At 34.9% G+C, this 16,207-nt stretch overlaps 1 protein-coding gene across 1 annotated transcript in view; it reads left to right on the forward strand.

The window, feature by feature from the left end:
- OGA (O-GlcNAcase) overlaps positions 1-16,207 on the forward strand; it is a 32,413-nt gene that overhangs the window by 2,318 nt on the left and 13,888 nt on the right. Inside the window, exons 2-10 of the mRNA XM_039331138.1 lie at positions 2,212-2,263; positions 5,231-5,328; positions 6,615-6,745; positions 8,206-8,377; positions 9,995-10,093; positions 10,243-10,527; positions 11,403-11,561; positions 14,408-15,018; positions 15,835-16,009. Of these exons, the coding sequence (XP_039187072.1) occupies positions 2,212-2,263; positions 5,231-5,328; positions 6,615-6,745; positions 8,206-8,377; positions 9,995-10,093; positions 10,243-10,527; positions 11,403-11,561; positions 14,408-15,018; positions 15,835-16,009 (1,782 nt within the window). The remainder of the gene's footprint in view (positions 1-2,211; positions 2,264-5,230; positions 5,329-6,614; positions 6,746-8,205; positions 8,378-9,994; positions 10,094-10,242; positions 10,528-11,402; positions 11,562-14,407; positions 15,019-15,834; positions 16,010-16,207) is intronic.

A 16,207-nucleotide genomic window follows, 5' to 3' on the forward strand; every position in this document is an offset into this window, starting at 1 on the left:
TATAAACATTTTGTATTATAAGTAGCAGTTATTCTGAATTATGCTGGGATGATTTTATAAACAGAATGAAGAAAAAATACAGAATGGCCATTAGAAAGGAAAGGTGGTGAATAATAAAAAACACATTGTTTTGTTGGTGAGCTGATGTATATAGAAATAGATATTCCTCCCAGTTTTGGGAGATGGAGTTGTCTCTTTAGCTATTTAGATTGAGCACCTTATGATTGGTGATAGCAATCCTATTTTTTTTAATATTAACATTTTTGAGATTAGTAGTTAAAGTAATCATGGATCCAGTCAGGACAAAATACAGTATCTGAAGAAGCATAATCTATGATTTTGGAAGATATTCTTCCACTTTCACCTCAGAGGACCCTCACAATGCTAGAAGCTTCCATCTTTAAAGGATGTGTGCTAGAAGACTTGGTATGAAAACAAGATCAGAACAAGGTGATCTCTTGAGAGTTAATGAAGACTTGTAACAATGTTAAAAAATTTCACTAGCATTTTGAGTAGCCACATGGAGGTCTGTGGGAGAAGATGTGGCTATGGGAACTAATACGAATATCAATGCATTAGAACCGATTTTCAGATAGACATTATTTCAAAAGCTTATTTTTATCCAAATACATTGGGACAAATCCTAGTGTATAATTTTTATGCAGGAAAAGTTGGAGGATTAGATTATAGATTAATTCTCCAATGCCTCTTAAACCATTAAACCTTACTATTAGTGTATTCTTTAATTGTATGTGCAATTTTGCAATAATCTTGATTCTGAGGCTGCTATTGGAAGATCAAGTGGCAGCTGGATATTCCTTCATATACCTTAAGTGTTTATTTTTGTTATATAAGGCTGCCCTGAAGTAATTAAAAAGTATTATTATTATTATTAATGTACCGGTACTGCAAAATATGGCAGTTATATTGTTGACTGATACACATTTTACAGGGTGTACAGTATAATGACAGTCTTGAATTAGCCTTATTCAAAGTTGCCTTTGAGCTCAATTCATTTATAAAGCTCTAAATTGCTTAGGGCAAAACTAATTGAATGACTTCTACTTTTTAAATGAATCTTTCCATAATTTTTGAGTGCTATTTATTTTTTAAAATACCAAACATCTTCAAGCTACCTTTACCTTTCCAAGATAAAATTAACGAAAAAGCTGGATGACAGATGGGCCAGTCATACACTCTCAACCCAACTCACCTCATAGAGTTGTTGTTGGGGAAATAGGAGGAGGAAAGAGTATTATGTATGTCATCTTGAGTTACTTATATGGTAATAAAGGGAGGCTAAAAATCTAATAAACTAAAAAGCAGCAATTCGGCAATGAAATAGAATACCCAAAGAAAAATGAATCAATTAAGTTTTAAAAAAACTGAAACGATGGAATCTTTTAGATTCTGGTTGTTTCTAAAATTTCTAAAATAGGGTGCTATTGCTAGAGAAAATCTTTATCTCACCCATCCTAAGTACTTTAGTATGGGTTTGTGAGAAGGAATACTGTTGTGAATCTTAAACCATTGGTAAGTAATATGAATGAAGCAGTCTTTCAAATAACGGTTCAAAAAACTTCAATAATAATTCTCATACTTCTGGCAAACAATTCAGATGACACAATAAAAAATCAATTATTCAGTGTTTCTCAACCTTGACAATTTTAAGGCATGTGGACTGCAACTCCCAGAATTCCACAGCCAGCAATGCTGGCTGTGGAATTCTGGGAGTTGAAGTCCACATGCCTTAAAATTGTCAAGGTTGAGAAACACTGAATTATATGGTCTTGATCAAACTAGGAGAAGCTTTGCAGTCATACAGCATATTAAAATGTTCTTGCCAGATATGCATGAGTAACTGAGGTTGAGATCAAACATCTTCAAATAAGATACTTATTTAGCATAGAATCATAAAGGAAAATAATTCTTAGCTGCTACTGTAATCTGAACCATCAGTCCAGGAGAATTCCTAAATTCCACTCTTGTTCTTCAGAGTAGTACACTCCATCTGCTGTTACATCTGCTCACATAGGATTTCTGTTTCAGCTGTTTCTCACAGGTGCAGAAATTAGGTAGGCAAGAGAAGATTATAAATTCTATTTTATATGAATATTATGAAAACGCATTTGGTCAAAGCTTTCTATTGTGAAGGTTGATTATTTCAAACTAGTTTTAATACTTAAATTTTACCTTCAAAATTTCTTACAGGTTTTTATGGAAGACCTTGGGTTATGGAACAGAGAAAGGAGCTTTTTAGAAGGTATATGACCTCATGCTTGTTCTGCAGTTTTATGCTATGTAATTGTTTGATTGTCCAAAATGCAATTAAAGCATAGATTTAAAGAACCAAATAATAAACAGTAAGTTATTACAAAATTCTGTAATTGTTGTCTTCATTAATTTGCAACATGTTTTCCAAAATACTTGTGTGGATGTCACTTTATGATTAATATATTATTTGTGGTTTAAAAGCAAACAACTGCTTTTAATTTTTCTTCCCTTAATTTTTTTAAAAAGCAGGTTCCAGAAAATAAAGTTAAGACAATGTTGTTCCTTATGCTTCAAGATTGTATTTCACATCCCATTGGCTTACCTTGGCTCCAAGTGGTTTGGAGAAATTTGGATAATTTTGTTGATATTAGGGACATGATTCTGAATAAAGATCCATCCACAAATAAATGACCCAATCATGAGTATTATCAGCAGTAAAAACATGAAATTTACAAGGTGGGAATAGGGATATCTGAGAAATAAAGGGATTACATATCCCATCCTTCACTGATGTGACATTTTTCATTTCCACTATCCACAATAAATATCCTCCTTTGGGATATTCTGCTGAAATAGAATTTAATTCAGCTATGATTCTTCTTTTTGGCAACTCCAGACATAAACTTTACCATAACAAGCTTAACCAATATAAGGTGATCATAATGTAAGCATCAGTATTATAAATTGGTTATAGAAATGTCTGTTAGGAACAGAGTTACCTCTACAGTATTAAGTATGTGGGCCTGGCAATGCTGCCGGATTAGAATGACACAATCTGAAATATGAGTAATATCAGCAATCTGAAGTGACTTCTATTGTGCAGAATGCATTTATTCAGCTCCAATTTTAAATCATCTACGTATCCTTGACTGCTATTAGTCATATTGTTCTAGCAGTGAGGGTTCCTTTTGAAACTAATTTTCATCCTATTTCAAAGAGCTGGTTGTTGGTTTTTAAAGTTCTGAATAGTCTGGGACTTCATTATATCAAACAATCTAATTGGAACTTTCTAATTTTTTTTTACTATTTTTCTATATTTGTTGATATAGGAACATGATTTTTTTCTGTTGCACTTATGATATTATGAAATCTGCTTCCACAATGTTTATTTAGCTCCTGGCTCTCAAAAGATTTGAGAAACAATTATTTTTTACCTTTGAAAACTAGTAACTGTTTGACCTTTTATTATCATTGTTTTTGTTATTGTTTTTATAGCATTTATACTTTTCCTATGTTTTGCATCAATGCATTATTGTGAGAAAAATCTATAGCAGGAGGTCCAACTCATGGAGGGGAAAGAGCCACATTGATACATTAAAACAATCATGAGCCACAGATAGCTGGGTCACTAATCAACTGTTTGGTGGCTAGCAGTATAGCAGCAACAATAGAGCTGTCATTGTAGTTAGGTTGGAGGTTTCAATAGTGTGCCTCTCACAGCAGTAATAGTGAAAAACTGGGTGGTGGCAGCAATGTTTATTGGCGGTTGATTTGTTGAGTTTTTAAAAAATGCCAGCCGCAGCATTTTGGGCAGGTCTGATGGATATAAAAAGTCTATACACCCCTATTAAAATGCCAGGTTTTTGAGATGTAAATAAATCAAACCAAGATAAATCACTTCAGAATTGTTTCCATCTTTAATATATAAGCTATACAACTCAATTGTAAAACAAACTGAAATTGTTTAGTGGGGGGAAAATAAAAATTAGAATAATGTGGCTACATAAATGTGCACACCCTCTTATAAGGAGGGATGTGGCTTTGTGTCAGGAGACACGTATGGAACTATTTCCAAAGCATTGGATATACCATGGAACACAATGAAGACAGTTATCAAGTGAAGAAAATATGGCACAATAGTGAGATTACCAAGAACTGGATGTCTCTCCAAAATTGATGAAAAAAGAAAAAGAAAACTGGTCCGAGAGATTGCTAAGAGGTCTATAGCAACATTAAAAGAGCTGCAGGAATTGCTGGCAAGTACTGGTTGTGTATTTCATGTGACAATAATTTCCTGTATTCATATTTTGAGCTGTGGGGTAGGATTGCAAGATAGAAGCCTTTTTTTACAAAGAAAAAGACCCAATCCTGGCTACATTTTGCAGAAAATTGCATCAAATCTGACAAGCATGTGGGAAAATATGTTGTAGTCTGATGAGACCAAGATTGACCTTTTTGGCCATAATTCCATAAAGTATGTTTTGTGCAAAAATAACACTGTGCATCACCAAAAATACACCTTCCTCCCAGTTTGGAGCTGCTTTTCCTCAGAACTGGGGCTTTAGTCAAAATAGAACGATGAACAATTCCAATTACTAATCATTTTTGGCACAAACCTTTGCTAAAATGCTGAAGATGGAGAGGAATTTCACCTTTTAACACGACAATGACTCAAAGCATACTTCCAAATCAACAAGAAAAAGGGCTTCACCAGAAGAAAATCAAAAGTTTTGGAATGAGCCCGGACCTGAATGCAATTGAAAATCTATGGGGTGACCTGAAAAGGATTGTGCACAGGAGATGCACTTGCAATCTGACAGATTTGTAGAGCTTGCACAATGAAGAGTAAGCAAAGATTCCCAAGGCAAGATGTGCCATGCTAATAGGCTCCTGTCCCAAAAGATTGAATGTAGTCATAAAATCAAAAGGTGCTTTAACAAAGAATTAGTTTAAGGATGCAACCATTATTGTAAGAGTTTTATTTTTCCGACTAAAAGAATTCAGTTTGTTTTTCAATTGATGTTATATTAAAGGTGGAAAAATTCTGAAGTGATTTATCTTGATGTTTTTTTTTTACGTCTAAAAAGTCTGGTATTAACAAGGGTATATAGACTTTTATATCCATTGTATGGTATTATATAAATATTATTTCAACTGGTAGTGTACAGTTTAGCATAGTTGATGAGCAGTTGCATTCTCAGCTTTATACATTTTTTTTTATCTTTTAACCTTATAGACTTCAGAAATGGGGACTAAATACTTACCTATATGCTCCGAAAGATGACTACAAGCACCGTATGTTTTGGCGAGAAATGTATTCTGTAGAGGAAGCTGGTAATTAACCTCTCTATTTTCAAACGTTATTTAGTTGACCTCAAATTAGCTAATGAAGCAATCATAGTATTATTCCACACCCAATGTAATGGAATATAGAAAAATAAGAATACTGAAACTCATTGAAATACCAGTTATTAAATTTACAAACAGATCAAGGGGACCAGAATGAGACCTCTTCTTTTCAAGATGTATAGCAGAAGCAGTAATGCAACAATTAAAAACTAATCCTTCTGTTAATACAACCAACCTATATCTTAATCCAAAAAGAGCAGATAGAAAACCCAAATTACCTAAACAATCACACATTTGATAGAAACGTTTTAGTACAAGAAGCAAATACCAAACTATATTTTCCTCGTCAGAAGCAAGGCATACTAAACAGATGGACAGATAGATAACCTTTATTGTCATTTTTTACTGTGGGCACATTGGCACACATTAAAAATGAAATTTTGTTGCTTGCTCTCAAAAGTGTACACATGTATAACACATTTAAACATGCTATATACAATATATGTATAAACCTAACACTCTTACATATAAATAACATGAATATTAATCACTGTCCATCTTGAATACATAGTGGAAAGAGGAAGCTTTAGAGTTCACAAGATTAATAGTATATGGAACAAAACTGACAATCTGGATGTTCTACCACGAAGCCTCTTCCCAGAAGATAACAAGGAAAACAGGTCATGAAGAGGATGTGTAGTGTCCCAGACAATCTTGCGGATCCTGCTCAAGCAGTGCTTATATGCTATGTCCTGGATGGAAGGAAGAGAACTGCCAATAATATTTTCTTTTCGAGACCAAAGTCCAAAGAAAAGTTACCCATATAAGCCAAATTTAATAGTTAAATTTACATGAACATCAAAAAGCTTGCATTAAAACCATATTAAGTGGGTTTTACTGCAACCCAGCAGAACTACAAAACAGAATTAATTACTTGCAAGACTTCCTTCAATACAATAGACACCCAAGCAACTTCATCAGAAAGTTGTTCAACTAATTAAATGTAACACAGAAATAATCTATCAACAGAATAGATCTCTCTTACATCAAAGGTGTTTCAGTATCTACCAATCCAGCCATTTGTAACTAGCAATATTCTTCATATACTTTTTCAATCCAGACTCTGCATACTGTACACAAACATGATATAAACCCCAATTAATGTCCTTAATCACTTTTAATATATATAAAAATAAAACCAATATATTTAATTTGATGAAATAGATTAACTTATGGTCGATTCTTGTTAAAATAATGGCTTTTATTTCTAGAACAGCTCATGACTCTGATTGCAGCAGCTCAAGAATATGAAATAGAATTTATTTATGCCATTTCCCCTGGACTTGATATTACTTTCTCAAACCCTAAAGAAGTATCTACATTGAAACGCAAGCTAGATCAGGTATTGACCATTTCTGTATATTATGTTTAAAATGTTAATGAGATCATAATTAAAGTATAATTATAGTATAATTATTCACAGGCAGCATTGTTTGAAATACTGGGCCCTGTTGTGCTAACTTGTAATATGGATTATTGGTTATAGCCTAGGCCTATTGCAGCAATGGAAATCTGACATGAATCAAATGATTAGAACAATTGTAGTTATTTTTTATAGCTGACAGACTTTAATTTTATTGCATGTACTCATTAAATATTATCAAGCAATATTTGGTGCTGATTTTGTTCCATGTGCATGAGTTTTTCAGAACTATTTTTGTACTACATTTGACAAGTTACAATTGTAATAGAGCGTGTCCTTCATGGTTGTAACTCCTGATAGTTGTAGATTGGGTGATTCATGTAACCAACCTGATTTTATAGTCTTCTAGTAGTGGTTGTTAAGCGAACACCATGGCCCTAAAGCAAATCCATGGTTTGCTATGGGCTGGTTTTACCAAAAATTGGAAGTAAAACATGGCCATGTGATTGGATGTTGCAAATGGCTGTAAATGTTGCCTAGTTTCTGACTACTTAAAGCACAGTCATGTGACCGAGGGGCCCCTGATCATTGGAACTTGGAATATGAGTCATAAGTATCCTGAGGGAGTCTGTTGTAACTTCGAACAGTCAGTAAGTGACTGGTTGTAAATCAAGGACTACCTGTATGTGCTTACCTCATAGAGTTTTTATAAAGATAAAATTGAGGAAGAAAAGCTGGATACAGTATTTGATGCATATGGTGACTTAACAGTGCCATGGAGTGTGAAGATACAGTGTTATCTTCAGATAGTATTTCTCTATAAATACATTTCAAAAGATTCTCTTTGAAAAATAAAAAAAATATATTCATGAGGTACTGAAGGAAACTGTCAGCCTCAGTCCAGTTGATTTTGTAAAAATGTAGCATCAATATTTAGTGGTTAGATCTGGAGAATTTTGTGACTTACTCAAATTAGTTTTCCACATCATGCTGTAACTGAAAAATAATTTATGAGGTTAATGAACTATTTTTAGTAAATGTACACAAATCCAGTATCATCATTACTAAAAGTGTTTCTTTGATTTATGAAGGAAATGGTAACATTTGATTGCAATTATATGCACATGCACTTTTTTGTTGCATAATGAATATTGTATTTGGTGAAACGTAGCAGAAATAATGTGACATATTGCAGTGTTAGGTGCTTTGCATGAAATTAGGTGAAATACAATAATGTATGTATTCTCACTGTTCTGCTTTGCTTTTCTTCCTTTATTCTTCCTGTATAAACCTATGTGCAATTGAAGTAGGAAAAAACGTTTTGGCTAGGGGGTGGGTTTTTTTTACCTGAACTGTGGATCTAAAAATGAAATAAATTACCTTTGGAGTAGATTTGTTAATTCTTAATTTCAATGCTTAGCATTTTGTCTTTATTTTAGGTTTCTCAGTTTGGTTGCAAATGTTTTGCATTATTGTTTGATGACATTGATCACAATATGTGTGCAGCAGATAAAGAAGTGTTCAGCTCCTTTGCCCATGCTCAGATTTCAATCACCAATGAAATCTATCAATATCTTGGAGAACCAGAAAAATTCCTCTTCTGCCCCACAGGTAAGCTGAGCTAAGTTAAATTCTGAACCATAGGAAAGGCAACTAACTCCCTTTTAGGAGGGTGCGGTAAACAGAGCTCCACCTGAACTCTGTGACCAGTTGGCATGATTTCTTGCTGATAGTTATTCAGATGGGCTCTTGAAGACCACTGAGAAGTTACAATTGATCCAGGGTGCAGTGGTGTGCCCAGTGTTGGATGTCCCACAGTTTGCCCATGTTACATTGTTGCATGAACTACTACTGCTTCTCACTTGCTTTTCAGGTACAATATATAGTACTGATTATTACCTTTAAAGCTCTACATTGCACAGGGCAATGTTATTTCTTGGACTGCTCTTCATGAGAGTTCTTGCTTGCCCATCAGGTTAGATAGGATGGACATGTTCAAGATCCCTTCCCTTAAATCTAATGGGACCTACGAAGCATGCCTTTTCCAAAACAGCCTTTGACTTATGGAACCTCTTCCCACGGGGATCCAATAGGCCCCCCACCTTGTAGCATTCTGAAAAGCTGTAAAAAAAAAAAAAAAAAGCTTTTCCCACAGATCAGGTGAGATTGGTACCTGAGGATTGTATTTTTTGTTGGATTAGAGATAGTTGGTTGGATACCAGATTTTTGTTGTTTTAATGTTTTTTTTTTAATTCTTGTGAGCCACTCAGAGTTGTGTTGAGTTATGTTTCATAGGATGGGTGGTCATATACATCGTTGAATGAATGAGTGAATGAATGAATTTTTTCACTGCATAATTCATTCAATTTTAGCAAATTAATAAAAAACTAGACAAGATAAAGTGACATATATTTTTCATTTTGAAATTCCCTTTCAGCCTGTAAAGTTACAGAGAGCGCAACTGATGATAAAACTTCTTTGACTGTGCTATGCTAAATTGGTGGCACTTATTATTGTTACAAAATTAATACAGCTACTAATTATAAAATTGGATATAGGCTTGATATCGCATGTTCCAGGAATATTTTCACATCTTCATATGTTGTTTTAGAATTCAGAAAAAAACTATTGCAAGTTTAAAAGCTTAAAATATTTTTTTCTTGAAATATTTATTGTTTTCATGTTTTGTGGAACAGAATTGACAGAACTATCGAACTGTAATTTAGATAATTATAAATTACCTAAATTTATATTTACTCTGGAAAGATCCTAAAATGTGGAGTAAGTGACCCTGTTTCTTATATGCAAAGACCATCAGAACTAGCTGCTTTGTGCATGGAATATTTTGCATATCCTTATTCTTAACTCTGAAAACTAACTTGTTTGACTTGAAAAATTCTGACAATAAGCTTCTGCATTCTCTTAGAACTCTAAATTAATAACCAGAAAGTCTAGCCTGTTCCCGCAGTGGGTTCTTAATCCACTCAAAATACAATATTGATGCTTATTTTGTTTGTATATTATGTTTATTTATTTATTGAATCTATATGCCGCTCATCTTGCAGTTTGAGTATATTATAAATACTTTAATAATTTTAGGTAATACTAAGATATAGATACATAGTTCATATATCTGGTTTCCAATATCTACAGTAATTCTCTTGGCAGGAAAGTTCTCTTTGCCTGTTTTGGGCTTTCAATTTAAAAATGTTGTTTTCTCTCTTCCAGAATATTGTGGCACTTTCTGTTATCCAAATGTTGCTCAGTCTCCTTACTTGCGAACTGTAGGAGAAAAACTGCTACCAGCAATTGATGTATTATGGACAGGTGAGCATCAATGTTTCGCTCAAATTTGAGCAAGGATCACCAGCTTAATTTAGCCTTTTTAAATGAAAGTTTTAGTGCAATTTTTAAATGTTATATTACTTTTGAATATACTATGTCCACATTTTTTAATCCAACTATTTCCATTTTAGGTCCCAAAGTGGTATCTAAAGAAATTTCAGTGGAGTCCATTGAGGAGGTTTCAAAAATAATTCGCAGAGCTCCTGTTATCTGGGACAACATTCATGCTAATGACTATGATCAGAAAAGACTGTTTCTTGGGCCATATAAAGGCCGATCAACAGAACTCATACCACGCTTAAAAGGGGTCCTGACAAATCCAAATTGTGAATTTGAAGCTAATTTTGTTGCAATTCACACTCTTGCAACTTGGTACAAATCCAACATGAATGGAGTGAGGAAAGATGTTGTGATGAGTGAGTTGATTGATTGGATAATGCACACTGTTTTATGTAATAATGTTTATCTATCTAATTTATATAGCTGCCCATCTCACAAAAGCAATTCTGGACAGCATACAACAAAGATTTACATTCAAATCAAATGGCTTTCTTTAGGAAATGCGATGCATTATCTAATATGAAAACAAATTGTTGATGGTTGGCAGGGAAAATTTTGCAATCCAGTTAATATTTTAAAAGGTTGCTAACTTTAAAATGTTGACAGCTATGGTAAAAAGTGAAATGCAGCAATCAAAACCCATCCAGATAATGCTAAATTAAACATGTAGCATGACCTGGGCTTACTGGCTTGAAATTGTAGCTGACATCTGGAATACAGTGGCTCCCCAGAGCTAATACTAATGAAGCTTTCAAGTATGTTAACAAAAAAGAATAATGAAAGAGGAAAACAAACCAATGGAAGAAAATACTAGATTAAATGCTATTAGTGAATGTGATTAAAGTTTAGATACCTGTTTCTTATTAGATCACTCATTTGACAAAGATGCAGATTAAAAAATTCTTAGGCTTCTAATTCTTGGGATTTCTTACTAAGGAGATCAATAATTGATTTTTATGCAAAACACCAAATTAATTCTGTGTATTCTGGAATTATTAATTTGGAACAAATTTTATCTGGCTGCAGTAGGATTGCCTTGCATAGCCAGTTTTAATAATTTTAAAGGTCAAACTTTAGAACAACTGCAAATTACTTCAATGAAGAATTATATTAATCTTCTTAAAATAATGGGTGGTATTAACAGTTAAAGGAATTCTATTTAAATGCAAACATAGCAATTTTGATTCTTGCTTTTACCATTTAATATGCTGTTTTCCTGTGTTTTGTGCAGCTGACACTGAAGACAGTACAATATCAATCCAGATTAAACTAGAAAATGAAGGAAGTGATGAAGATATTGAAACAGATGTTCTTTATAGCCCACAGATGGCTTTGAAGTTGTCATTAACAGAGTGGCTGCAGGAATTTGCAGTACCCCATCAATATAGCAGTAAGAAAGATTTATAGTTTTGTTTCGGTTTTAAGCTTGAATAGAATGAAGAATGTTCTTCAAGTGAACATTTCCTGCTCTCGGAAAACAAAATGCTAAAGAAAATTCCTGTACTGTTATTTTAGTTTAAAATTATAAATTCTTATTTTGCATTATATTTATATCCTATTTTCCTACTGGGAATCTTAATGGCGCGTACATGACAATTTTATTTTATCTGACAAGAGCACTTCAAGAAAGGTTTGATCGGAATATAGTGGATGAGCTAAAGACATCCAGTAAGTTACATGTTCACTTCATTCTTTATCTCAAAATTATGCCTATTTCTCCAGACGGAAAAACATAAATAAAAGGCACAGTAAATATTATCAAGCTACATCTAACACAGTCTTTTACTCAATCATAATATTGAGATGGAGAGAAAAGCAAGGATTTTATCTAGATTCAAATTGAAAACTATATCATTTAATTATGTATTATCATAATTTGTTAGAGTTTACAAAACATTTGAGCTCAAAACAGTATAGGGCGTTCTGTATTTTGTGTGCTCTGTATTCTTAATTATATCCAAAGCTTAACTTTTTCATGCCACTGAGATCCGAAGACTTGATTTAAAAGGTTATGTCAGTGCTACCATGTCCTAGACTTAGTTGAAGGGAATGTGGAGGCAAAGGAGATTCAAATAAGCTATTTTATTCCCAAGAAAAAGATTTCATTTTATCTAGTACTTTTGTTTGATATATTTATATCCTATCTTTTATATCCTTGAGCATATGTAGATCCCTACATATGCTCAAGGTAGCATATGTAGGGATCTTGTGTAAACTTCATTATATCCCCACAATAGAGGTAGGTTTAACTAGAACAGTGGTTCTCAACCTTTTTAATGCTGCGACCCCAACCGGTCGTAAGTCGAGGACTACCCAACCGGTCGTAGGTCGAGGACTTTCCCTGCCCGGGAGCGTCACGCATGCGTAGTGCCGCCCCCTGTGCCGGCTGATGTGTAACTGGCAAGCAGCAGAGATGGCGCAGGCCGACCACCGGCTAGGCCACCAGCTGGCCCAGCCCAAGGGAGGTAAAGCACCTGCCAGGCCCCATGCGCGCCAGCAACCCTCCCTGCGCCCGCCGGCCTCCCACCTCCCACCCCTGGCCCTCTTTTACTTACATTTTTAGTAGTTGCTCAGCAGGGAGAGGTGGAAGCTTCCAGACAGCTGGCCTTCGCTGCAGACAACTTGCAGCACCGTTTGCAGAATGGGACTTTTGGCGGGCTCAGCAGGGCAGAGACAGCCTGGACAATTCCTATTGGCTTTTGAAAGCCAATAGAATTAGACTCTATTCAAGAGAGTCTATTCTATTGGCTTTCAAAAGCCAATAGAATAAAAGGGAGTAGCACAGCTAAGGAAAAGGGGAAAAAAATGGCGGACTGTGTTGTTTGGTGACCCCCGTGAAATGGTCGTTCGACCCCAAATGGGGTCCCGACCCACAGGTTGAGAACCACTGAACTAGAAGATCTAGTGAGGGTGGACTTGAACTCTGGTGTTCCCAACACTAGTTTGAAATTTTAAATACAACAACATTCCCAATAATTATTTTATTGATTGTAATATAATGAACATTTAGTGTGCTCTGTTGTGCTTTCTTTTTTGGTTAGGTAGCCAAATCTATAAATAAGCAGTGTGATGTGTTTTTTAGTTCATCTGTATAGAGCAGACATATGTCAAACCCGTGACATTGCGTCACGTATCACAACTTTTTCCCCATTGCTGGCAATGGGGTGGGCACAGTTTCAATATGATGCATCCGGCCCGCGGGCTGACAGTTTGACATGCCTGGTATAGAGCAAAGGGCAAAGAGTAGCAACTGTGTAAGAATATGGATGAAGAAGAATACTCAAGCAAATAACCAGAGAAATGTAGTTGTGCTGTTACCATATTACTGAAGGACAGCGTTGAAATGATTACAGTTTCTTTGCTGGACCCAGTTCTATAGCTCTTTATGCAGGTGCTGGCTATAAAAACTCTCAATTGTTTCTAAGCCTGCTGGTTTGGAAATTCTAAAAATGTTTACATTTTATTTAAAAATATCTGCATAATTAAATATAAGAAACACTTGACTTTGTAGTCCAAGGACAAACAGAGAGGAAGTTTTGAGTTCCTTTTGTTCTCCATGATAAAACTATGCAAAATATTTTGAATTTTATTTGAACTGTTTGAATTGGAGCTATTTCTTAACCAGAGAATTCTATATAGATGTGCCATTGTTGCTTACTTTTCTGATTTCTCAGGTCTGAAAGATTTTGTCATAACAAAAATGGATAGAACATCAAATTTTCCTACCCTGTCCTATTTACTTGCCATGCTGATTCTTTCTAAACTCAGGGTATGGAATCATTGAAAGCCCCAGAAGAGAGCACAAGGAAAGATAGTACAAAACTCTGTCCCACAAGCTCTTGCCACATGTAACCTATGGAGAAGTCTAAATACATTCCGTTCCATTATTTGCAGTAGAAGGGAAATGCTTTCTTTAGGGCCAGGAAAAGGTTGAAAAAGAAGTACATTATTTCTTCACTATTTTTGTATTTCTGAGAAAGTTAAATAACTTGATATCAAAAGGGATCAGATTTTAAGTCACAATATTCCAAAAATGTCTTATTGCATTCTTTATATATAAAAAAATTAATAAAAATCATGATGTGGAAATCAAATGAGACTTGTCAACAATCTTAGTAACAAAATGAATACTCCATATTTATGTTTTTGTACAGATTAACTATACGAAGGAAAATATTTATGTGAAATAGTTGAATAGGTAAGAATAAAGATTGCCTATCTGCTCTGTTTTCACAGGTAGGCAGGTGGCCCACAGTGGAGCCAAAACAAGTGTGGTTGATGTACCTCTAATTGCACCATCCTCTTTAAATTCTACCACGGTGGTTACTACTGTATATCAAGAGCCCATCATGACTCAAGGAGCTGCCCTAAGCAATGAGTCACAGACTCTAGTGAAAGAGGAGGAAGAGAAGAAGCAGTTAGATGAGGAACCAATGGATATGGTGGTGGAAAAGCAAGAGGATGCTGACAAGAATATCAGCCAAATATTGACTGACATCTCTGAAGCAAAAATGTCAGAAGAGTTAAAACCAATGGATACCGATAAAGAGAGCATAGTGGAATCTAAATCTCCAGAAATGTCGATGCAGGAGGACTGTGGTAGTGATATTGCCCCAATGCAGACAGATGAGCAGATTAACAAGGAACAATTTGTGCCTGGTCCTCATGAGAAGCCATTATATGCTATTGAGCCGGTGACTCTAGAAGATCTACAGCTACTTGCAGATTTGTTCTATTTGCCCTATGAACATGGACCTAAAGGGGCTCAAATGTTACGGGAATTCCAATGGCTCAGAGCAAATAGCAGTGTTGTCAGTGTGAATTGCAAAGGAAAAGATTCTGAAAAAGTGAGTGACTCTTTTATTATCTTTTAGTATTATGGATGACACGATAGCAAAAAAATACTAAGGAAACTTCTGGGATAAACTTGATATAAAAAAAAACACTGAGGAAAATGTGCATGCAGACAGATGGATGTTCGTTTCCTTGTCCTGTAATTCTTAACCTTACTCTCTAGTTACATTGAGCCTACAACTCCCAGAATTCTCTGCTATTAATGTCCAGTTCCAAACAAATAAGTCCAGTTAGGAAAGCCTACACTATAGAATTTATCACACTCTGCATGAATTGCCAACTCCTTGGTTAACTGTTGATAGGTATGGAAGAGATAGATGGACTTTGGGTGAGTCTTTCTTGGCCAGAGGGAAGCAAAGTGGATAGAATTAAGAACAAGTAGTCCTCAACTGATGACCAAAATTGAGCCCAAAATTTCCATTGCTAAGCAAGACAGTTATTAAATGTGCTGTGCCCCATTTAAGATCTTTTTACCACAGTTGTTAAGTGAATTGTGGTTGTTAAGCAAATCTGGCTTCTTCTATTGACTTTGTTTGCCAGAAGCTAGGTGGGAAGGTTACAAATGGTGATCCTAATGTAGCTGTCATAAATACATGTCAGTTGCCAAGCACTTGAATCTTGATCACATTACGGGGATGCTGCAACAGTCGTAAATGTGAAAACCAGTTATGAGTCACTTTTTTCAATGCAGTTGTAACTTCAAACGATTACTAGATGAATGGTTGTAAATTGAGGACTATGTCTATGTGTATATGTATTTAACCGCTTGATAAAAATGGAATATAAATAACTTGAATGAATTTTATCAGATTGAAGAATGGCGTGGTCGAGCAGAAAAATTTGAAGAGATGTGTAGCTTGGTGATGGGAATGTTCACTCGTCTTTCCAACTGCGCCAACCGGACAATCCTTTATGACATGTACTCCTATGTCTGGGATATCAAGAGCATCATGTCAATGGTGAAATCTTTTGTGCAGTGGCTAGGTATGTTCTTTAGGAACCAATTATAGTGGCAACTAGCATATATGTTTGTCTTCAATTAGCCCACGGGAAAAAGAGAATGTCAAATATTTTCATATCGGGATCACGTTGTACTTAAACTATTTCTGTTTTTGTGCATTATTTATGGTTTAATATTAAACTGGTAAAAAAAAGCACAAGTGAACTTATACTGAATAGCTC

Source organism: Crotalus tigris, unplaced genomic scaffold (genome assembly GCF_016545835.1).
Source record: "Crotalus tigris isolate CLP2741 ecotype Arizona unplaced genomic scaffold, ASM1654583v1 scf7180000024434.1680833, whole genome shotgun sequence".
In the NCBI taxonomy this organism is placed as follows: Eukaryota; Metazoa; Chordata; class Lepidosauria; order Squamata; family Viperidae; genus Crotalus; species Crotalus tigris.